The sequence below is a fragment of the Cornus florida genome, unplaced genomic scaffold (genome assembly GCF_030987335.1).
Source record: "Cornus florida cultivar Cherokee Brave unplaced genomic scaffold, ASM3098733v1 CherokeeBrave_3.0.0_Hap2_Chr10, whole genome shotgun sequence".
Classification (NCBI taxonomy): Eukaryota; Viridiplantae; Streptophyta; class Magnoliopsida; order Cornales; family Cornaceae; genus Cornus; species Cornus florida.
In genome coordinates this window covers 70,272,877-70,296,733 of record NW_026775580.1, presented here as the reverse complement: position 1 = coordinate 70,296,733, position 23,857 = coordinate 70,272,877, and the positions used below count along the sequence as shown (strand labels likewise).

The window sequence follows — 23,857 nt, the reverse complement described above, 5'->3', positions numbered from 1 at the left end:
AATTTCTCGCCCTCACCCAACTAAAAAGAAAACAAATAATAGAAAATTTCAGTGCCCCAATGGAAAATTCCTCCCCATCAAAAGATTTTCTATTCCACTCCATCCAAATGCACCACCAAACACAAAGGGGAGACACTCTCCAAAAATCCAGGGCGCGGACCGTCAATCAAATCCCTCAAGGACCAAGGCATAACCCACTAAACGTTGAACAAACCAAAAATAATACTCCAGTAAGCATGAGCCACAGGGATATGAATTATTTTTAAATGATCATTTAATAATTTCATTCTCCAAAGGGGGGTTTCTAACAAAAAAAGTACATATCTATTTCTAGGGTGAATGACTGTGACATACCTGAGGTTTGTCCAAATTAAAACCAGGTGAAACCTTTTAAAAAAGAATCGTCCACCTCCCTAGAGGTTTTGAATAATTACTCTGACCGCCCTATCATTAATTAGAGGTCAAGTCCGTAAATTAGATATTTTTTTAAATACCCTTACATGAAGTAAAATGACTTAAATGAGCTTATTAACTATGTCAAATGACATTTGACCCAAATTTGATTGAACAAAAATACCTTTACTATACAAAATTAGTCCAGCCTTCACTTCAGTTAAGCAACTGTAGAGAGAGAAAGAGGAAATTTTAGAGAGAGACAGATCATGTGCTGTGGTACGGTGACGATGATTGCAGACCTCTGGGCTTCCTTCTGGGATATGATGAGGAAAAGGAACTTGTGTCTAAACCTTATCAAGGTCCCAATTCAGGTCATCGAGTAGATCACATCTCAGACCCCTTGTTAGATTTTTCACTTCAACCTTCATATGTTATTTAATTTCAGTGTGTGCCCTCTTTATATCTATCTTCGTGTGTCCTAATGATATACTGATTCACCAGGCCATTGTACACTCAATTTACAAAAATTAGAATTGTCCTTTGCTTGAAAAACAAAAAAACAAAAAAAAAAAAAAAATTAAACACAGATTCATTGTCTGAAACCTATATAAAAATTAAAGTGTGTATTTATTATTCAAATTCTAAAAGCCACAAAGTTACTGAAACCCTAGCCCTTAGTCCTTTTCTACTCACATAGGGAAAATGAGTGTGTAATTTTGGTGGAACTGTGAAGTGATAAAATGGAGGTGAGGCTTTTATACGTGTGCGTGTGTGTGTATAGTATATATATATATAAATAGTAGAGATACTGTAATAGGAAGATAAAATGGGAGTGAGGTAACTTCTGAGTATCAATTAGCAATCTATTTGATGGTGACATGGCCCTCAAATATCAATAAATTCCAAAGGATCATGAGCGGCAACAACAGAACGGCCATGGTGTATTTGATTTGTGGAGAGAGAGAGAGAGAGTGGAGTGGTGGTGGCGAGACAAAGAGATGTGGAGAGGGTGGTGGTTGTTGGATGCATAGAGGTGATATATATATATTATAGAGAGAGTAAAATTATTGGTGAAAAATCAGAAAATGTGAAGCATTTTAAAGGTTTCAAGTGTAGAGAAGTAATTTTGTAATAGGAAGATAAAATGGGAGTAATTTTGAATCTGACAATGGGTGTCAGAGAGATTTTTCAAATAGATTCATCCATGAGTAATATATATATATATAGATATATTTAATCCAACTATTTTGTGTGAGTGGGGGATGATGTAAATTCCATCAGATGTGTCCAACTTTCGGATCCTCTATCACAACTCTAAGATGAATGATGGACAACACCATTAATGGTACCATAATCATTGCATTCTTTTAACCAAACAAATTATATATAGCAATATTTAATCCAAGTTCAATCAATTGGTAAGCCTACATGCATATGTCTAGTTATTGTTTTATAGGTACCATGACATTCATATTTTCAAGGTACAAAATCCTTGAAGTCTTGAAAATGCAACCAAAAACAACTGCACATAAACACCTTAAGAAATAATTTGGAAGACAGAAAATGGTTTAACTTAATTTCCGTAGACGTAAAAAAATTTAAGAGACATATATCTTACCAAAGAAATTAATGGGCCTTCTTCTTCATCAGTTGTAACATGAGTCATCAAGGCCAAGTTTTTCACCAATCCACAAGCTTCACCTTCTGGAGTATCACAAGGACATAGCATGCCCCACTATAATTCAATGAGCACAAACCAGAGGTACAGTTAAATACAGAGATAAGATCTGACTGCAAAAGCCTACGAAATCACGTGAGAAGGATATACTTCAAAAGGCTGTAAAGGCTTGATAAACACATCAGCCTTACCTGGCTCGGTTGCAATGCTCTAGGTCCACTAACTTTCCTAGACTTCTCAAATTGCGGCGAGATCTTTGTCATGTGGCCCAATGTCCCCATAAAAGATAGCCTAGCTACAACCTACCAAAAGAAGAATTTACCTTGAGACCACAGTATCTTCTTAATTTTAACCAGAAGCATAGAAAGGCCACACTAGAGCAAAGCAAATAAGAGAGGGGAAACAAACAACCTGTGTCATGCCTTTCCTGTGCATCCTGAACCGTTTCACATCAAAGTTGCCAGTAGAAAGGGTCCTTTCTAGGCCAACAGTAATAGTGTCTTTGACTATATACTGCGGAAAATTAGAGAAAAGGAAGTCACCAGATTATGGCATCTATTTCAAGAATTATTCATACATTACAAGGTATAAGAAGAAGTACAATAAAAAAATTTGTCAACTCAAATCAGTGTAGCAAGAAAATTACTGTGACTTTGCAACTCGTGAATTTCAACTCAATCACCAACAAATAGATTAAGACACCGATGACAGATTACATTTTTTAAACTGTTTATGATGTGGAACCATTTGAATGAAATTTAGTTACAGTGATGGGCAACCTTACTTGAGAAGTCACAACACTAGTACATGCTGAGTAGTTGTGTCACCATGGAAGATCAAAAGAGAAGTCTAAATAGTAGAGAAAGTTTACCTAGACCACATTGTAGCCCACATGATGGAAAATTAGAAAAGTACTAAATTATGAGGTTCTTGTAAACCCAAAATAAATATATATTTATAAGTATCCATTGAAAAGTTCCCAAAAGAAGTGGACCCAAAAAACATATTTGGTCTTTGAAGGCTTAGATATGATGGAATACTTCTATTGATCACTTGGAAATCGGAAAGATAAGAAGTTTATAAAATAAAAAAAGTACTAGCTGTGAGATACAGTTTCTTTAAGTGAACATTTTTCTGAACTTCTTTCTTTATTACCATGATGATTATTTCCCGAAACCCACCAAGGAATATTAACTTCCCTATTCAGGTTTTAGGACTTAAAAGGTTTCTATCTTCTGAAGTACTTAACTCTTGGAAGGAGTAACACAATAGGCATCTTCTTGTATCTGCATATAATGTATTTTCTTCACAAACATTTTTTTGGCGTTACTATTTTCTCCACTATTCCGCAAAATAATTCAACATGTATACAGAGACTCAAAGTAAGTTAAATGAAAATGTACAAAAACTGTTTCTGGTGTTAATATTTTCTCCACAATTCCGCAAAATAATTCAACATGTATATAGAGACTCAAAGTAAGTTAAATGAATCTGTACAGCACTTAAATTTTACACACTATTTTAAGCTATGCCACCATATCTAGATGTACGTCCTGCCATAATGTATTGTTGTTGTCCTTGTAAACAAATTGTGTGTGCAAGGGAATCCAAAACCAAAAGCTTTCTAAAATTTGTCTTCAGATTTTCTTTTTTTTATCTGACTTTTAACAAAACAAAGAAGTACCATGAGGCTTAATCCTAAATAATGTTGTCACCTTTACCTTTAAACAAGATCAAGACACTCACCTGAGAGACGTCTAATGGACTAGACCGATGCTTTCCTAGAATGAGATCTATGTTCTTCCTGATTTCATCATTCATCGTCTTGAACAAATCCTACAAAAATAAAGCCCACCAAGAAAAGTAAAACCAATGGGAAGGATTTTGACTATTATTGGCGTGAAATAAGTTAACAAATACTACCTCAAAAAGTAGAGATAATAATTGACCAGATAGCTCCAACCGCTTGTTCCCAACATAGTCCTATAAAGAATTTATTTAAACATTATAATCAATAGTTCATGAGCATGCAGTGACATCTTCTACAAAATTCCTTATATATAAATATATAGATGCTTGTGGTAAAATGATAATCATTTATAAATAATTCACAAAGATGGGATTTCGAGGTGAGGTCAAAAAAATGTTTCAACAGATTTGAGTGACATGTGGACTCCTGAAGAAGCTACCAGTAGTTTGAGTCACCATTTCTTAGTAGCTGTAGATCCTCGCTCTTTGGCTCTTCTGCAGCTAGTTCCAGTCAAATTACCTTCTGATTTTATTCCTCTTAGTGAGTTGAAGCAGGAGTGACAGGAAGTAACCAAGGATTTAGAGTACAAAGATTACAAAAGAAGGTGCCTAGAAATGGATATAACAAACCTAAAATAAAAGTATTCTCCAATTGCCTTCATTTATTTACTCTTCCATTAATTTTTTTTCTCTTTCTTCATGGGTGGGTGTGGTGTGTGTGTGTATAAATCAGGATTTTTTTTTCTTGTTTTGTTTGTGCACAAGAACTGAACCATTGATATTGGTCCCCACACTAAAATGAGTATGTAGAAAAGCATGACAGACGACTTTTTGAAGGTCCAAAAGCCTCCTATTCTAAAGTAAAAGGAAATTTATGTTCAAGTACATATTTTATAGTTTCATATTTAGGAAGAGGAGAGTTACTCTTTGGTCTGTAGGACAAAATCTGTGTACTAAAAGGTAGACTTTGCATGTAGATTGGCTAGTGCCTTCATATGTAATTATTACTACCACCAATAAAGAGCTAAAGAATAAAATCAGGAAGTGGAATTCAATTTACCTTGTCATCCATTGCATCTTTGTTTAAGATTGCTTCCATCATACGTCTTAACATTACAGCAACATATATACATTTTGCACGAAAATTATGTTGCCGCACCTAAAGTAAAGGAGGGAAAGAAAGAGAGTGAGAGGAGTGGGGGAAAAAGTTGAAAAGATTATTAGTGCATTGAAATTTTAGATTCTGAACAAAAACTTACTGGAACATTAGCAATAAATACATCACGTAGGATACCCAGAGCTCTGCCTTCCTAATTGTAGTATTAAAAAAGATAGGTGAAAATATATTGTGTTGCAATCAGCATATCAAATATACAATGATATCCCTTGATTGAGAAAAAGAAACAAGTTGACGAAATGGACAAGACAAGGGTAAACCTTTTCAAGTAGAGCATAAAAAAATGGATATCCCTTGATTGAGAAAAAGAAACAAGTTGACGAAATGGACAAGACAAGGGTAAACCTCTTCAAGTAGAGCATTAAAAAATGGCATTTTTTTAACCTGCAACAGCAAGCAATACAAGTTAAAAACATAAACAGAAAATGTAGCATACTACATTTAAAAAATGTAAAAGCATGCATTGAAGCACAATCAGGTAGATCAACATCAAATTTATTACCGCAAAACAATTAAACCAATGCTTCCTAGAAAAATGAAGAAGCAGATCTATACTAACAATGATAACATTCTAATGCAGGTTCTGCCTGCACTGTTGGCTGCATTGAGATGGCTTAAAGCTAAAAGTTGGTAGTAACCTGAGAAAGTTTAATGGTGTCACTTCTCATTGCTAACCAGACAATAAATTGATGCAACCAAACCGGCACACTAGATTCGCAGGGACAATCAATTGATATAACCAAGCCACACAAGAGTCCCACTTGATTAAGGAGAAACCACTTAAATCCTCGCAGGGAACTTGTAAGGATTATAAATTTTTTTATCATAAAACTCAACCAATCATGTATTGAAGGCAAAGACATGTTTATCAGATTTCTCATGCCATAACTAAAACTTTGACTAGACATTTTCCAAGGCTATTAATTATTATTTGAATCAGACCCTCCTCATTTACCATGATCTATTGAGAACCCCTTTCTTTCTTCTTTTCCTTACTCGAACAAAACACAATAATTTTCTTTCACTCGCAAAGAACATCTTTTCATCCCAATCTCTTTCTTTAAATTTAGAAGATTTCCAAAGCTTGCTTGAACCACATATCACGAAACAAAACCTGAATAAATCTGATTTTTGAATTGGAACAACTCCTAGCTGTATGTCGCACCAAGAATCCATCCCAAATCAAGTCATGAATATGGAATTCATGATTTTTCAACTCCGTGAACAAAGAAGACTCATTTCTAACCAAATTATGCAAGTAAACTTCTTCGGATGGATTTTCTAATGAACCCCTTACCATTGGAAATTCAATGGTTCTATCATCAAAATTTTCATAAAATTGTCTGTTGACGAACGTAAGTTCTGAAATTTCTACTTCTTGGGAATCATCTTGAGACATTTCCTTCAATTTCTTCAATGGTTCCAACTTCCTCAACTCAAATCCACGATATGCAGACTGAATAATTATAGCAGCTTCAGTTTTTGACAAGTTCTTGGCTTCTTTTTCAGACTTTTCCTCTTCTGCCTTATTTTTTTCTTCATATCCCAATATCTCATCTTCTTCGTCTACACATCCAAAAGATTCTTCAAATGTTGAGGTGCCATCAACATAATTCCCAAGATCATCCTCCAAAAAGAGTTGTTTTCCGTCAATATTTTGGCTGTTTACATTTCTTGGGAACTTGGCGGACTTGCATCCTGAACCTTCGCATGTGTAGGACCAAAATTCAGACTCTTGGGCATCGTTCACCTCTGTTGTCCAAGTGTTTTTTGACTGTTGCTGATGTGGCAGCACCCAATTTTGCACTTTTGAACTGTTTATGCTGCTGACGTCTGTCTCTAGTAGGTTGTTCAGTCCAATTTTCACTTTTGCAGTGCTTATGCTGCTGAATAATTTCTCTAGTAGTCTATTCTGTGAAACATTCAGATTGATATGCATCCATTTGTCTCTTAGTGTCCAGATTAAGGGGAGAAATGATTCCATGTTGTTCTAAAATAGTGGTCAGTCAAGAAATTTGATGTTGCAAATTCTTAAAGTCTTCTTTTGTGGCTATCTTGATTTCTTGCCTAGCCGTAGATCCACAGTAATCACAGATCTTTCCAAAAGGCTCTGATACCACTTGAAGTAAACAGAAAAACACGCAGAAGTCTTCTTACAACACTAAGGAAGACTAGGATTACTCCAATCACCGTTGGAACCTAGATTTCTGAAGAGAAATCTGGGAAAAGCCTTAAGAGAAGTTTATACTCTGAAACAGCTCCAATTGATATTAATAAAGACTTGAATACATCAAATATAGAGGCCTATCCTTTTTATAATAAAGACTTTTAATGTCTCTTCAATTCTCTAGACTGACTTTTAGACTACCAAAGAGCATTAATGACAGCTTTTACCATTCCCATGACATTTTCAGATTTCCACTGGCATAATTAGAACTTTGACTATAAACTTTCCAAGGCTATTAATTATTATTTGCATCACAATAGCATAAGCTTTCTGAATTTGAATTTCTAAAAGCCCAAATTATTCTCAAAATAATTGGAGGATAACAAAAGAGAAAATGTAAATCGAAGAACCATGCTTCTAGGGCATATGAATCAAGTCAAATAGGAAATTACCACCATTATAGTTGATAATGACACAAAAATCAGTGTCATTATTAGCAAACACAACATGGTTTACTTTTAATCTGAACTAGGTCAACTCTAAATCTATACATGAACTCTTTTTTTTCTTGATAACAATATAGACAGCATGCTGAAAAACCAAAAGGCCATCAGAATGGGGAAAATTATTATTCACCTACATAAAAAACTTTAAGATACATTTAGTTCTCTTTTCAAATATTTCCAAAGCTTCTAATTGTAGATTCAAAAACCATACTAAATGTCATATTGCAAAGTTTGATGAAGTTATTCTGGTAAGTAAAAAAAAAGGTTTGCAAAAGCCGGAATTCAGGCCAACATTAGACCACCTACTGAACCTTGTTATTAAGTGGCATCTAAGCAACTTAGAAGAGAGTTCTTGCATCGATTAACAGCATAAATGTGTGATTATCTTCTAACAACACAATAAGGACTGAGTTACTGTTAATCCCTCAATCAGCAAAAATTCAGCAGAAGAGAGTTCCTGCATCCATTAACTCCATCAATGTGTGATTTTTTTTTTTTTTTTTGATAAGTTATCAATGTGTGATTATCTTCTCGCAACACAGTAAGGACTGGTTTACAATTAATCCCTCAATAGGCAAAAATTTCTTAAACTGTATGCTAAGATGTCAGATATCGACATCAGATCTCAACAATGCTCTCTATGCCTCTCGCATGCATTTACCTACATTGATTCTTAAAATGCAAACACAACAATTCAATCCCCCATTTCATCATAAGCCAGTTAAGATGAAGTGGTTAAATTACATAGCAGAAAAAGAAACAATTCAACAATGTGGCCACCGCACAATAAAATAAGGCATTTAACCAGCTAGTTAAGTATTATAATAGTAAACTTCCTATGGAGAATTTAAAATTTTGAACCAGAACTAAAAGGATCCAAAAAAATAAAATTATAATTATAACTGGAAAGATGTCAAATCATTCCATTGGCCAACCTAGTTTCAGTAAGGATTGGTCCAGATAGTTGATAGTTCCCCCAAAATTATATTAAGAAGAAGAAATTTTACAATGTACTTCAAGGTACTCTGGAAGCATTATAATTTTTAAGAGAGATTCAAAACATCAATTTATTTTACAGTGAATAAGTAAAGTAGCACACCTTCTTCTCAAGAAACTCCAGGGCTTGCTCTTGTGTATATACATTATGGCTTGCACATTCCTGAAATTGGAGCAACAAGGTACACTGATAAAGATAGTACCAAAAACTGTTGGAAAATGAGGCAAAAAAAAACCATTGCAAAATAAGAAGGGAGATAAAAAATCAGAAGTTCACAAGGGCAGTATCGTAAAAATGACATGAAGTAAAGAAAAAAAATTTAATGATACAAGCAGTCAAGAGGGATTCATCATTCATCAAGAGCATAATACAGCAATGCCCCAAAAGTAACTTCAGCAAACAAAAAGAGGGCACGAGTTTATTTTTTAAAAAAATACAATACATATGCTACAGAAATATTTGACTTCCAAATGGTATAGTTTAAAGTTTTCAATTTCATATTCAAAATAGTAAGTTTTATAATTATCAATTCTTCTAATTTGGACCCACTAACTTGTATGCAAGTTAAACACTGTTCTGCTGCAAGCCTGCAACACATTTTTTTTCCTATTTTCTTAACAATAAATTGGTTAATCAGTGGGAGAAATGACATATTTTTTATTTCAAAAAAAAAAAAACACACACACACACACACATAGAGAAGAGAGAGAAAAGAAAAGGGAAACGGTCTCCTCAAGAAGAAACAAAGATGAAACAGTAGGACCAACACAAATTAGAAGCTAAACTTGGAGAGCTTGCTTAAATAGTTGTAACATATCTATGTCCATCTCAATAGAAGCCAGCTTGGAGCCATAGTTGGTGATTATTTTATTCATTAAAACTTAATGGAGCCACGTGCATAGTGTGTCCCTAATCTCATGGTAACCTTTATTCTAGCCATTTAATTATTATTCAGCATTCCAATATAGTTATTTTCACCCAACAGGAAAGAGGTGAGATTGTAAAGGATGGATCAAGTGGATGAGTACTTCTAGTATATTGTATGATAGGGTATATCTTTAAAAAATAAATGTAATTTCATGAAACATCTACAACGCCTGCCATACTTTATGGGACAGGTGGTTAAAAATAACAATTTTACAAAACGAGCCTAGGTAAATGTGTATGTCAAAATATAAGTGTAGAGAATAACAAAGGATAAAATTAAAAATGAACAAATTCGTGATATGGCATGAGTGCGCACCTGTCAGAGATCGAATGAGATAGAACAAATCAAGGTCATATAGCAATGTACAAAGAAAACTAAAATTACATCACTCTGGAAAAGTGAATGATCCGCCATAGTTGTTAAGGGCACACCTAGGCTCCAAAGAAGCCCCAGGCTTGTCAAGGCTCAGCTAGAGCGTCTCAACCTAGTACACGCCAGGCTCCTTCAGTCAGGCTCACATATAGCCCTCCCACTAATGTTTTTTATTAGGCCCCAGGCTCAAAAAAAATGTGCCTTGTATTTTTAATCATTTATTCATATCATTTTCACTTTTATTTAATGACTGCTAAATTAAAATGTTCTATATCATATATCGTATTGTTTAACTTTATGAAATATTTGACAAAATTCATAAATTTAGTGGTTCACTACATACATTAACTGCAATTAGTGCTTGATGATTATGAATATATATAATAATATAAGTTATAATATACAATATAATTACATGCGTGCCTTGCGCTTAGGCTCCAAAAGGCCTTTGGCGCCTTGAGCCTTTAACAACTATGACAGATGCAAAAGTAGGGAAGGTGAAAACCAAATTAACTTGGGTTGAAATGATAAGGAGCAAATAGCAGAATGATAACACAAAATTCATGTAACCACCCCAAATAGTTCTGACAAGGCTTTATTAATTTTAGTAAGGTTCTCTCACATTGATCACTGGAGTATGTTAGAAGCAAACATAAGAATCCATGCCACTAGAACCTAAAAGGGTGTATGGTGCTCCTTTAATGTGATAAAATGATTCAAGATTTTACACAGGAGCTTTAAACCCTTAACACAAGTTGTGAGAACAATAGTCGAGTATTTATCACTTGTTTTGATTTAAGTTGATCCCTATGCAATAAGCTATTCCGGCTTGTGGTTCCTAGACACGAGAAACTTTTGGCGTGCAACATTAGCATTGGGCCTAGCAAGGAGGTGGCAAATAAAACTCCTTTCAAACTCTCCCTGAAGATATTTCTGATAACAACATTCTTTAAACTTCTAATATCCTACACCACAAGTGGTACCTCAATAGATGGCAAAAGTAGTGCACTGTATCGAGGATCTCTTCCAACCATCTGCACAACCTCTTGATCACTCTCCATACCCATAGCCTTCATGACCACCATAATAGGAACCTATAAGAGAATTTAAAACCCTTTCTTAGACAAAACAATGATGCGAAAATAAGAATAAAAAGAGAGGAAAAGAAATACATAATGACCTTTGTAGAAAATTGATTTAAATTTAAATATATCTTCTCTTTCTCCATTACAATAGATGTTTTACTTTTTCTTGTCTCTGTGCTGCTCGTGACAGACGCTTGTATACTGAAAAAATAAATAAATAAATAAAATAAAATTTAAGACGAAGGAACAACCCAAAGCAGCCATGGAATCCATGAAGTAGCAATAAACCATGTCCAAACCAATTCAAAAAGTACACCATGTTTAAATAAGATGTGGGTTGGGGGTTAGGAGACTCACTCCCTTCAAATGATGCCCTGTTGGGTATTTATAAAAAAAATAGTAATAATGCCCTATTGGGTAAGTGGTTCAGGAGATTAAGGGAGCAGAGGAATAGGCTCTAGAGGAGGGTCATTTGTTCGAAGTTTGGTGAGGATAGGGGTGGTTGGTGTTCTTCAGAAGTGAAGGGGGCGGCTGGAGTTGGGGTTTGGAAATTCATTTGGAAGAGCTGGGATGAGTTTTAAATCATATTCGCTTCAAGGTGAGGGATGGTAGTAGTATCTGGCTTTGGAAGGATCATTGGCGTGGAGATCGATCCTTAGCTTGTTCCTATCCTAGGCTATTCAGGATTGCAACCAAAAGACATGCCATGATTGCTGGCTGCAATCGTCATGAGATTGGTAAGTGATCAGACACTTCCTTTTCCATGGAAGGCCATGTGACGCAGGAAGCCCCCTTGACAGTGGACTTTTTTGCTTGGACAATAGCTTTGGGCCAGATCCTTACAATGGACAACTTGCAAATTATAGTGAGCGGATGCTACATATGCAGAAGGGATGAGGAGACAGTGGATCATCTCCTTCTCCATTGCCCAATGGCTCGTGATTGCTAGGTTATGTTCCTTGGCCTCTTCGGGGCACAGTGGGTTATGTCTCTTTCTGCGAGAACTGCTCTTGAGGCTTAGAGAGGTTGCATTGTGGGAGCTCAGGCTTGAGATGCTTGGAGAGTTGTGCCATTATGTTTTCGGTGGTCTTTGTGGATGGAAAGGAATAGGAGGTCCTTCAAGGGAGAGGAAACTCCTATTAGTGTGCTAAAGTTCTCTATCCTCCACACTTTAGTTTTTTGGCTTCAGGGGAGAAACTGTAAATCTATGGGGGAGTTAGTGGGTTTTGTGGATACTCTGAGAGTTGTGCTAAAGGCCTTTGATGACACAACAGCTCTATCCTTTTCTTTATGTTTCACACTAACAACATTAGTGCACTTCAACCAGGTTTGTGTTCACAAACTCATTCAGTTTTCACCCAGCATAATAATCTACATTATCAAAGAAGAATTTCCACCCACAATACATCATATGTCAAAAAACATAAACAAACGGATAACAATAAGTGTAACCAAAACACTTCAAAAGAGGGATTTAAGCAACGCCAGCAATCACAAATACTATCATTTGGCTGGTAAACCATGAAAAAAAAAAAAAAAAAAAAAAAAAAAATCAGCTATATATTTCATTCACAGATAAGGGTAAGCAAAAGGTAAAATAGTAAAAGGAGTCAATACTTCGAGCTTGCTATTTATTTTCTCATTACACCCCCTGTTAGTATATATTTTTAACTTTATCATTTATTTTACATTTGTTTTTGGGCAAGATCGTTGAGATTGTGTTAATTGAAAGCAAAACTGTGCAGAGGACAATCATAGCCAAGTTAAGCACCATGTCAAATAGTTAACTCCAACAATAAACAAATGAAAATTTTAGAAAAGAAGGGAAGAGATATAAAAATAATAATTAAAAAAGAAAAAAAGAAGAAGAAGAAGAAGAAGAGGAGGAAGAATTAAAGGACAATATAAAACAAGCAAACCATAAAATGAAAACTACTCACCACCCCTTGTTGTTAGTATCGATAATTATTCTATTCTTTGAAAGTTGTTCTTGTATCAGAATCACCTGGAAGAGACGGTAGAGTTAAAGCCATGCTAACAACAAGGAACTACATAGACATATGGAAAGACATTCTAACTGTGACAAAAAAAAGTGACAGAAATTATATGTAATGCAGACATGTGAAATTAATAAGTTCATCAAAAAGTTAATGCGACAGGAAATGCAAAACATATTAGGACATGAATGAATGAACTTGGGCCATTACATTCCTTTATTTCTGTTAAGAGTTATTATTTTTTTCAGTCAGTTATTAACTCCTTTGGATATATTAACCTAAGGGTATTATTGTATTTGTCTCACGTTTAATATAAATATATGACAGGGAGAAAGGGCAGATTGATTGAGCGTGCCCTTAACCCTTTCTCTGAACATCTTCTTTTCCTCTTCTCATCTAACCCTAATTTTCCTCTTCTCATCTAACCCAAATTCTCAGTATTTTACACTCTAACTTGGTATCAAAGCAAACAATCCGACGCAACTAAAGCCCATCAAAATTATTTTGACAGTAATTGGGAGATCAGCATCCTCAAATTAAGGTGCTAATATCATCCTCGTTGTGATGAGGTCAGCACAAACACGATGTCAGCATGTGATGAACCCATCTCTTGGATCGCTTTCTCCTCCTGGTAATTGCGGTGATTTTTCTGTAATTTTTTGAGATCTTCTGATGGGTGTTTTCTAATTTGGAAACATTTTTTGAATTTTCGGCTGGTTTTGGTTCATCTGTTTTTGGGTGAGTTTTTGGCTCAAATTTCTGGAAGTCATCTACACAGAGAGGTGCAACTAAGCCTCTAGTGTCAGTGTTTTTTTTTATGGATTTGGTTGCTTCGAAGGTGGGCTGCAGTTATTTTTTTTGGTTCAATCCGTCCCTGAATAGTTCCCAGCAGTATTGTTTTGGTTAATTTTGGTCCTCTGTCAAGGTGTCTCCACCCACACCCACCCACCCCCACCCCCCCCCCCCCCCCCCCCCCCCCCCCCCAAGCACACACACAAACAAAACAAAACCCCCTTTCTTGGTCTGGATTGTTTTGGTAGTATTGGTCCTTTTCACTGAACAGTTCCCAGCACAATTGTTTGTGCTGCTAGTGGGACCTTTTCACTTGATAGTTCCCAGCACAATTGGTTAGTATTGGTCGTTAGTAGCTTTAAAAATCAGATTGCTACTAGTGAGACCTTGCCTACTTCTGCTAATGCTTATTCTCGATTATTGTGCTCATCTTTGGGACAGAGCTCCACTGCCATTTGTTTAGAGTCTTCTGCTTTAGTCTCCAGTAATGGAGGTTGTGGGTCTGGTTCTAGTGGTGGTTGTGGAGGCCGTATCTCTCGTGGTGGTTCGAGAGGGGGTGGTCGTGTTAGTGGTCGTGGTGACAGGAAATATGATCATTGTGGTGCTACTAATCACACTGAGCCTTATTGTTGGGTGAAGTATGGAAAGCCGAATGATTCACAACACATTCGACTCCTACTTTATCTGGACATGTAACTCCCGGTACTAGTTCAAATAATGAACTCACTACTCAGCTTAGCGAGCTGGTTCAGACACTGCGCACTGCTCTTCCCTCTTTTTCCACTGCTACATTGCCTAATTCAGGTAATATTGCATGTGTAGCCCATTCACCTTCATCCTGGGTAATTGACTCTAGAGCAACCTCCCATAAGTCTGGTATACCTTCTATCTTTTCTGATTTGAACCCCATTAAACATCATATTGTATTAGCTGATGGTTCTTCTCGGCCAGTCCTAAGGATTCTTCATCCCATTAATTCCTTATCCTTACCCTATAGTCTCTATGTTCCTGACTTTCCCTTTAACTTACTTTATGTTAGTCAGCTAACTAAATCATTAAACTGTTCTATAACCTTTTTTCCTACTACTTGTCTTTCAGGACCTTAAGACGAAGAAGATGATTGGTTTGGGGCATGAGAAGGACGGCCTATATTATCTGGATCACGGTGGCTCTTCCTTTTCCATTTCATCTGCATTCCGTGCTACAATTTCACTTCTTCAGTGGCACTTCCGTTTGGGTCATCCATCATTGGCCAAACTCAAGTTAGCTATTCCTTGAGTCATGTGTCTAGCTTAGAAAGTGAAGCTTGTGCGTTGGGCAAGCATCACCGAAGCTCTTTTTCTCGTAGTAGTCATGATCGTCATTCTGAGTCTTTTGTTGTAGTCCACACGGGCATATGGGGACCTTCCTGCATTTCTAGTTAGAATGGATTTCGTTATTTTCATATGAGTTGGTTATTCTCATATGAGTTGGTTATTTTTAATGAAAGAAAGGTCTGAGCTACCTAATATCGCTTTTAAATTCTATAATAAGATCCTTGTCCAGTTTGGTAAACACATTAAAGTCATTTGATCTGATAATGCATTAAAATACAGTCAGTCTGTCATAGTTTCCTTTTGTAATGATCATGGTATTATTCATCAAACTAGTTGCGCTCACAACTCTCAACAAAATGGTGTTGCTGAACAGAAGCATCGTCATCTGTTGGATGTTAGTCGTACCTTGATGTTCAATATGCACGTACCAAAACATTTTTAGAGTGATGTTCTTACTGCATTCCATGTCATTAATCGTACGCCCTCTATTGGTGAAGCAACACCTCCAGCGACGGTGATCGTGATGGAGTAGCTCTTTTGAGGGCTGAGTTTACTGAGTTCCAGACCAACGTTAATCGAACCTTGCTTGATATGCATGAAACTATGCGTCAAGTATTGGCGAGATTGACAACGATAGAACTTAACCGCAAGAACAACAGGCTGCCCAACGACGGTGATCATGGACGTCCTGCTGGTAATCGCAACCCAAACCCACCGAATAGGCAACCAGCCTATGAGGAAATTGTCGGTTTTGGTAACCACCGAGCCGTACAAGTGTTTGGAGATAATCGAGGTCGATGGGAAATTGATGATTCCAAGGATTTTCGTCTGAAGATTGACCTACCCACCTTTCAAGGTCATCTTCGTATTGAAGTTCTTGGACTGGATTGGTGAAGTTGAAAGTTTGTTTGACTATATGAAAATCCAAGAGGAGAAGCAAGTCAAACTCGTGGTCTGTAAGTTCAAAGGCGGCGCATCAGCATGGTGGGATCAAGTGCAAACCACCCGTGCACGTGACGGTAAGGATCCGGTACGTACATGGGTTAAGATTAAGAAGTTGATGAAATCTCGATTTTTACCCCCTGATTAACAAGTTCTTTATTAGAAAGCAGGGAAGTAGAACGATTGCAGAATATGCTGAAGAATTTTATCGGTTGTCATCCTGTAACAACCTAGTGGAACTCGAATTTAGCATGGTGGCCCGTTTCAAAGGCGGGTTACAATGGGATATTGAAGAGAAAGTGGCGCTGCTTATTCAAACTGTCTGAGATTGTTACGGCGGCAGAGAGAGCAGAATCATTACTAGAGAAGTCAACGAATCGGTCTCGTGGTTCATATAATACCCAACGTCCTACACATGACATAGGTAAACAGACCGCGGTAGCACCTGTTCCAATGACATGGCGAGGCATTGGAGATGGTCCGACAAAGGCCAAACCCGCAGCACCCATAGGCCCTACTGGGAGGGGAGCCCCAGCTGTGAGACAAAATCCCTATGCACACCCCAGTATGGGCAAGTGTTTTTGATGTGGAGAACCTGGCCATAAATCCAACAAATTGCCCTAAGCGACCAACAGTAAATCTGGTCAAGCATGAGGAAGGCGAGGGTGAGGAAGGCGAGGGTGAGGAAGGTAAGTTCCTTACCTTTGAAGAAGAAATGGTGACTGAAGGAGACAATGGCGAGTTGTTGTCCCACTCTTTAGTCGTAAGGAGGTTGATGTTCACGCTAAAGAAAGAGGAGCACCCGCAGCGTCATAATGTGTTCCGTACACGTTACACTATCAACCATAAGGTATGTGACATTATTATTGATAGCGGCAGTAGTGAGAATATTGTTTCCTTGACAATGGTTCGAAAATTGGGGCTTAAAACAAAGAAACATCTCCATCCATACAAAATTGGATGGATCAAGAAAGGCTCAGAAACGCGAGTAATTGAAACCTGCACCGTTCCATTCTCAATTGGGAAAACATATGCAGAAGAGGTGCGTTGTGATGTAGTTGACATGGATGCATGCCATATGATATTGGGCAGACCATGGCAATTTGATGTCGATGCCACTCACCGTGGTAGAGACAATGTGTATATTCTATACAAGAATGGTCAGAAGATTGTTTTGGGTCCGATGAAAGAGGCCGAATTTCCCAAAGGAAATTCAGTTATGTTGATCAATAGTGAGGAATTTATGGGTGAAGTAACAACTGCCCCTGAAATCTTTGTTGTTATGTGCAAGGGGGAAGTAGTTAAACAACCTCCTTTTATAGTACCAGCAATAGTGCAGCCATTACTGCAGAAGTTTAGTGAGTTGGTGCCGGAAGACTGACCTGATAGTCTTCCTCCTAAGAGGGACATTCAGCACCACATTGACTTGGTGCCCGGGGCGAGCCTGCCAAATCTACCACATTACCAAATGAATCCCAATGAGAGTCAAATCTTACAAGAGCAAGTGGAAGAGTTATTACGGAAAGGGTTGATTCAGGAAAGCATGAGCCCATGTGCTGTTCCGGCATTGCTAGTACCGAAGAAAGATGGCAGTTGGAGAATGTGCGTTGATAGTCGCACAATTAACAGAATCACTGCCAAGTACAGATTTCCCATTCCACGGTTGGATGATATGCTGGATATGTTAGCGGGATCAAAAGTCTTCACCAAAGTGGACCTCAAGAGTGGATACCATCAGATCAAAATCCACCCTGGGGATGAGTGGAAAACATCGTTCAAAACAAAAGGATTGTATGAGTCGTTAGTCATGCCATTCGGATTATCCAACGCGCCAAGTACTTTCATGCGGTTGATGAATCAGGTACTCAAACCATTTATTGGTCGATTTGTAGTTGTTTATTTCGACGATATTTTGGTTTACAGTCAAACAGAGGCAGAACACCTTTTGCACTTGAGAGAGGTATTAACAGCTTTGCAGAAGAATAAACTGTTCATTAATCTGAAGAAGTGTAGCTTCGTGACCCCAAGCCTAGTATTCCTCGGCTATGTGGTTTGTAGTGATGGCATTCGGGTAGATGAGGAGAAGGTGAGGGCCATTCAGGAGTGGCCTACGCCGAAGAATGTGGGAGAAGTACGCAGTTTCCATGGCTTAGCCACGTTCTACCGAAGGTTCATCAAGAACTTCAATAGTATTATGGCTCCCATCACAGAATGCATGAAGAAAGGAAAATTCCAATGGGGAGGGGAAGCTGAGATAAGTTTTGCCTTAATCAAGGAAAAACTGTCAACAGCCCCAATCTTAGTCCTTCCAGATTTTGAGAAGCTATTTTAGGTAGATTGTGATGCCTCAATAGTGGGAATCAGAACAGTTTTATCACAAGAAGGAAGGCCAGTAGCATTTTACAGTGAGAAGCTGAGTGAAGCACGCAAGAAGTGGACTACCTATGAGTTGGAATTCTATGCGGTGGTGTAAGCTTTGCATACATGGGAGCATTATCTTATCCAGCGAGAGTTCGTGCTGTTTACAGATCACCAAGCACCGAAATCCATGAAAAATCAAAATAGTGTCAATCGGATGCACGCGCGATGGCGGCTTATATCCAGCGATTCACCTTCTCGCTAAAACACAAGTCAAGCCAACTGAACAATGTTGTAGATGCACTAAGTCGGAGAGCAGCTTTCTTAGTAACTATGAGGGCTGAAATCACAGGGTTCGAATGCCTGAAGGAGTTATATGAGGCTGCCGAACATTTTGGCCAAGCCTAGGCAGCATGTAAAACGAGCCAATCCTTTAAAGGGTCGCACATGCAGGAAGGATTTCTTTTTAATGGCAATCAGTTGTGTATTCCACGGAGCTCTTTGCGGGAGCAAGTGGTTCGTGAATTGCATGGAGGAGGATTAGAAGGACATTTGGGGTGTTAATAGACGCGAGAGTTGGTAGAAGAACGGTATTATTGGCCACAACTCAAACGTGACGTGGAGAACCATGTGCGGCGGTGCTCAATCTGCCAAACTAATAAAGGTCAATCTTAGAATACTGGTCTTTACACACCGCTGCCTATTCCAGATGCTCCATGGGAGGACTTATCCATGGATTTTGTTCTAGGGTTGCCAAGGACGCAGCGAGGAGCAGACTCTGTTTTTGTGGTGGTCGATCGATTCTCCAAGATGTCCCATTTTATTGCATGTAAGAAGACGAACGATGCAGTCCAAATGGCCAATCTGTTCTTTAAGGAGGTGGTTCGTTTACATGGGGTGCCACAGTCCATTACCTCAGATCGTGACACCAAGTTTTTATCTCACTTTTGGCGAACTTTATGGAAGAGATTCGATACCTCTCTTAATTTCAGTAGCACCAGTCACCCCCAGACTGATAGCCAAACAGAGGTGGTAAATAGGACCCTTAGAAATCTAATTCGCTGTATTTCAAGAGAGAAACCAAAACAGTGGGATCTTGCTCTTGCCCAGGCAAAATTTGCTTACAATTGCATGGTTAACAGGTCTACTGGCAAATCCCTGTTTGCGGTTGTGTATTGTTGTCCTCCAAAAGTTGCTTCAGATTTGGTATCCTTACTGAAGTTATCGGGGAAGAGTGTTGCTGCAGAGAAAATGGTTGAGCACATTAAGACCATTCAGGAGAGTGTCAAGAAACATCTAGAGGAAACTTACGCCAAATATAAGGCCACAGCTGACAAGAGACGAAGGAAAAGAGTATTTGAAGAAAGGGAACTGGTTATGGTGTATCTAAGAAAAGAGAGGTTTCCAGTGGGAACATACAATAAGCTGCAAGCCAAGAAATATGGCCCGTACCAAATTCTAAAGAAAATCAACGACAACGCCTATATGATTGATTTACCTACTGACATGGCCATTTCTTCTACCTTCAATGTGGCTGACATACATGAATATTATCCGCCAGATTTGGGTAACTCGGGGACGAGTTCTTTTTACGCAGGGGAGACTGATGTAGAACAGCTCGCTCACGATTATCTGCACATACAAGATTATCCTAAATCAGGGAGGCTGAAAAGGTAAGGAGAATAGAAGGAATAAATAAATAAGGAAAAGTCAAAAGAATCATCGCAAATCAGGGAGGCTGAAAAGGTAAGGAGAATAGAAGTAAATAAATAAATAAGGAAGAGTCAAAAGGAGATTTGGTGTAGTTGCCAGCAATAGAAGATATTATTCTCTATTGCAAGATTTAAGGAGGATTCTACTCCATCAAATCTCAGATTTCCCCTTTAATATTATTTCACGCATACTTTCTTTTTTTATTTTATTTTTGACTTGCCTATATAAAGACAAGAGATGTAAGTCTACAGACATTATAATTATCAATATAATTTCAATTTCTCTCTTGTGAGTGTGTTCTTTGTAAGTTCAAGGATTTAACCCTGTTCTTTATTGTTTCCGCTACGTTAGTTGTTGACAAATTTGGAGTTGCAAAATTGGAATTGAAGTTGGCTCAAAATATGTCATCACTTACATCATCAAGCTTTGCATATGTCATCACTTACATCATCAGGCTTTGCATATGTCATCACTTACATCATCAGACTTTACTTACATCATCGCTTACATCATCAGGCTTTGCTTACATCGACGTTTACATCTGCAAAGGGAGATTTGTTGGCTATAAATAGCCCTTGTATCTCATAGTTTCAAATCATTCGAAAATCATCCAAGAGCATTCAAGTGAGCGATGACATATGCAAAGCCTGATGATGTAATCGATGACATATTTTGAGCCAACTTCAATTCCAGTTTTGCAACTTCAAATTTGTCAACAATCTCCACCTTGGCGAAAAAAATTCTGTATGTCTTTTCAAACATGATCATGAACTGCCTCCAATTGCGCCCAAAGGCGCTCATACACACAAGATGTTAATCAAGTCTAAGCAATGCTCAAACTTGACCTTCGTTACAACCTTCGTCAGCATATCTGCGAGATTATCTGCAGTCCCAATCTTCTGAAGGAGAATATCGCCTTCATCCAAAATTTCACTAACAAAACGGAAACGGACATCAATGTGTTTTGTATGTGAATGATGAACCTGGTTCTTTGCCAAATAGATAGCACTTTAACTGTCGCAGTAGACATCAACATGCTCCTGAATAATCCCCAAGTCCTCAATCAACCCATGCAGAAATACGGCTTCCTTAATGGCCTCTGTCACTGCCATGTACTTTGCCTCTGTTGTAGACAAAGCAACTGTAGGCTGTAATATTGACCTCCAACTCACCGGTCCTCTAGCAAGTGTGAACACATAACCTGTAATTGACCGACGTTTATCCAAATCACCAGCGTAGTCCGAATCCACATATCCAACCAAATGCTGACCAAGTCTATCATCCCGCTCAAATTTCAAACCAACGTCCACAGTACCATGGATGTACCGTACCAATGACCTTTTCCTGGGTCATGCATATACCTGCTCACCATACTAACGGCCTGTGAAATGTCGGGTCTCGTACACACAATTGCATACATCAAACTTCCAACTGCACTTGCATACGGAACATAAGCCATTTGCGCACGCTCTTCATTTGTGCGTGGAGATAATGAAGCACTAATCTTGAAATGAGGGGCCAAAGGGGTACTTACATGTTTAGTATTCGAGTCAATACCAAACCGATGAAGCACCTTATTCAAATATTGCTTCTGAGACAAACAAACAATGCCCTTCATTCTATCTCTGCTAATCTCCATTCCAAGTATCTTCTTAGCTTCACCAAGATCCTTCATCTCAAACTCAGTACTCGACTGAATCTTTAACTTATCAATTTCAACTTTGCTCTTAGATACAATCAATATATCATCAACATATAAGAGCAAATATACAAATAATCCATCACGAAGCTTACGAAAATGCACACAATGATCAAAATGGCTTCTTGTGTACTGTTGCCCTTTCATGAACTGATCAAATCGTTTGTACCACTGCCTTGGACTTTGTTTCAACCCATACAACGACTTCTTTGATTTGCAAACCCAATTTTCCTTACCAGCAACCTTGAATCCGTCTGGCTAAGATATACAGATCTCCTCCTCCAAATCTCCGTGTAAGAAGGCAGTTTTAACGTCGAGTTGAGCTAACTCGAGGTCAAACTGTACAACCAAAGCTAGTAAAATCCGAATGGAAGAGTGTTTTACAACATGTGAAAATACCTCATTATAATCAATCCCTTCCCTTTGCGCGTAGCCTTTCGCCACCAATCTAGCTTTGAATCTCACACTGTCTTGCCCTGAAGAGCCTTCCTTCTTGGTTCATACCCACTTGCACCCTATAGCCTTCTTTTTCTTTGGAAGCTGGACCAACTCCCAAGTCTGATTCATATGAAAAGACTGCATCTCCTCGTCCATTGCTTTCTTCCAATCTACACTTTCTGAACTTCTGATAGCTTCTCTGTAGGTAGATGGGATGTCATCATCAACTATGGGTAGTGCGTATGCCACCATATCAGTAAACCATGCAGGTTTCTTTATTTTTCTTTTTGATCTACCAATTGCAATAGAATACGGTTGCTATGGAGACTCTTGGGTGGGAGCCTCCTCCTTATCTGTACCTGTTTCCTCATTATCTGGGTTACTGACAGGTCTAGCTGGAACAATTGGAGCCTCAAGCTCCACCTGCTGCGAAACTTCTTTGGTCATGTTCTCTGTAGAAGAACTTTTCAGCATAGAAGACTCATCAAATGTAACATCCCTGCTATTAATGATTTTCTTTAACTCGGGGCACCAAAGTCTATACCCCTTTACGCCTTCACTATAGCCCAAGAATAAAGCTTTCTTGACTCTAGGATCCAACTTACTCTCTTTAACATGAAAGTAGGCAGTACAACCAAATATTCGCAGAAGATCATAATCTGTAGCAGGTTTCCCAGACCATACCTCCATGGGCGTTTTGCCATCATTCGCAGCTGCAGGCAACCTGTTGATGAGATGGCATGCGTATGTCACAGCCTCAGCTTAAAACGCTTTGCCCAATCCAGCATTGGACAACATACATCTAACTTTTTCTAACAAGGTTTGATTCATGCGTTCTGCTACCCCATTCTGTTGTGCTCTCTGACTGTAAAGTGTCGAACAATACCCTCGTCCTGGCATACTTGTAAGAATGGGTCCGATATGCATTCACCGCCATTATCGGATCTGAGTCTTTTGGATTTTTCTGCCAGTCTAGGTCTCCATCATCTTCTTCCATTTCAAGAACACTTTTAAGACTTCATCTTTATGTTTCATGGTGTACACCCATACTCGTCTAGAGAAGTCATCAACAAATGAGACAAACCAATGCTTACCTCCCAAAGATGCAACTCTGGTAGGTCCCCAAACATCTGTGTGAACATAGTCAAGTATTCCCTTCGTGCGGTGTACTGCTATGCCAAACTGACTCTTGTCTGCTTACCCAGAACACAATGTTCACAAAATCCAAGCTTGCAGGTCTTAGCACCTTTCAATAGACCCTGCTTCACTAGTCCCTGCAAAGCCTTCTCACCTGCATGTCCCAAGCGTACATGCCACAATCTGGTAGCATCTGATGCATCTCCCTTTGAACTGTCTGCAACAGCTGATGCGCCTGTAACTATATTTCCAAGGAGAAAATACAAGTTACTCTTCTTCGTACCTTTCATCACAACTAGAGCTCCATAGGTCACCTTTAGACCATCGCCTTTCAACGTAATCTCATATCCTTTTGCTGCCAATGATCCAAGTGAGATGAGATTTTTCATCAAATCTGGTACACATGCCAG

General features: G+C 38.2%; 2 protein-coding genes and 1 long non-coding RNA gene across 3 annotated transcripts in view; 2 read left to right on the top strand and 1 right to left on the bottom strand.

Moving 5' to 3' along the window:
- The window catches only part of LOC132277817 (DNA-directed RNA polymerase III subunit 2-like), a 33,091-nt gene extending 19,832 nt beyond the window's left edge, over positions 1–13,259 (bottom strand). The window contains exons 1-13 of the mRNA XM_059779659.1: positions 13,251–13,259; positions 12,996–13,060; positions 11,151–11,256; positions 10,954–11,064; positions 8,773–8,832; positions 5,346–5,384; positions 5,083–5,133; positions 4,884–4,982; positions 3,998–4,057; positions 3,821–3,910; positions 2,486–2,587; positions 2,266–2,376; positions 2,015–2,131 (exon numbers count right to left, since the gene is read on the bottom strand). Of these exons, the coding sequence (XP_059635642.1) occupies positions 2,015–2,131; positions 2,266–2,376; positions 2,486–2,587; positions 3,821–3,910; positions 3,998–4,057; positions 4,884–4,982; positions 5,083–5,133; positions 5,346–5,384; positions 8,773–8,832; positions 10,954–11,064; positions 11,151–11,256; positions 12,996–13,060; positions 13,251–13,259 (1,020 nt within the window). The remainder of the gene's footprint in view (positions 1–2,014; positions 2,132–2,265; positions 2,377–2,485; positions 2,588–3,820; positions 3,911–3,997; positions 4,058–4,883; positions 4,983–5,082; positions 5,134–5,345; positions 5,385–8,772; positions 8,833–10,953; positions 11,065–11,150; positions 11,257–12,995; positions 13,061–13,250) is intronic.
- Positions 13,260–13,401: 142 nt separating this feature from the next.
- Positions 13,402–15,290, top strand: LOC132278726 (uncharacterized). Its single transcript, XR_009471109.1, has 2 exons — positions 13,402–13,683; positions 14,943–15,290. It is a non-coding gene; the product is annotated as an uncharacterized LOC132278726 (long non-coding RNA).
- A 1,365-nt stretch (positions 15,291–16,655) lies between these two features.
- On the top strand, positions 16,656–18,549 carry LOC132277816 (transposon Ty3-I Gag-Pol polyprotein). The gene is given in 1 exon segment (XM_059779658.1): positions 16,656–18,549. A coding segment is annotated over 1 exon segment (1,779 nt). The 3' UTR covers positions 18,435–18,549.
- The last annotated feature ends 5,308 nt before the right edge of the window (positions 18,550–23,857 follow it).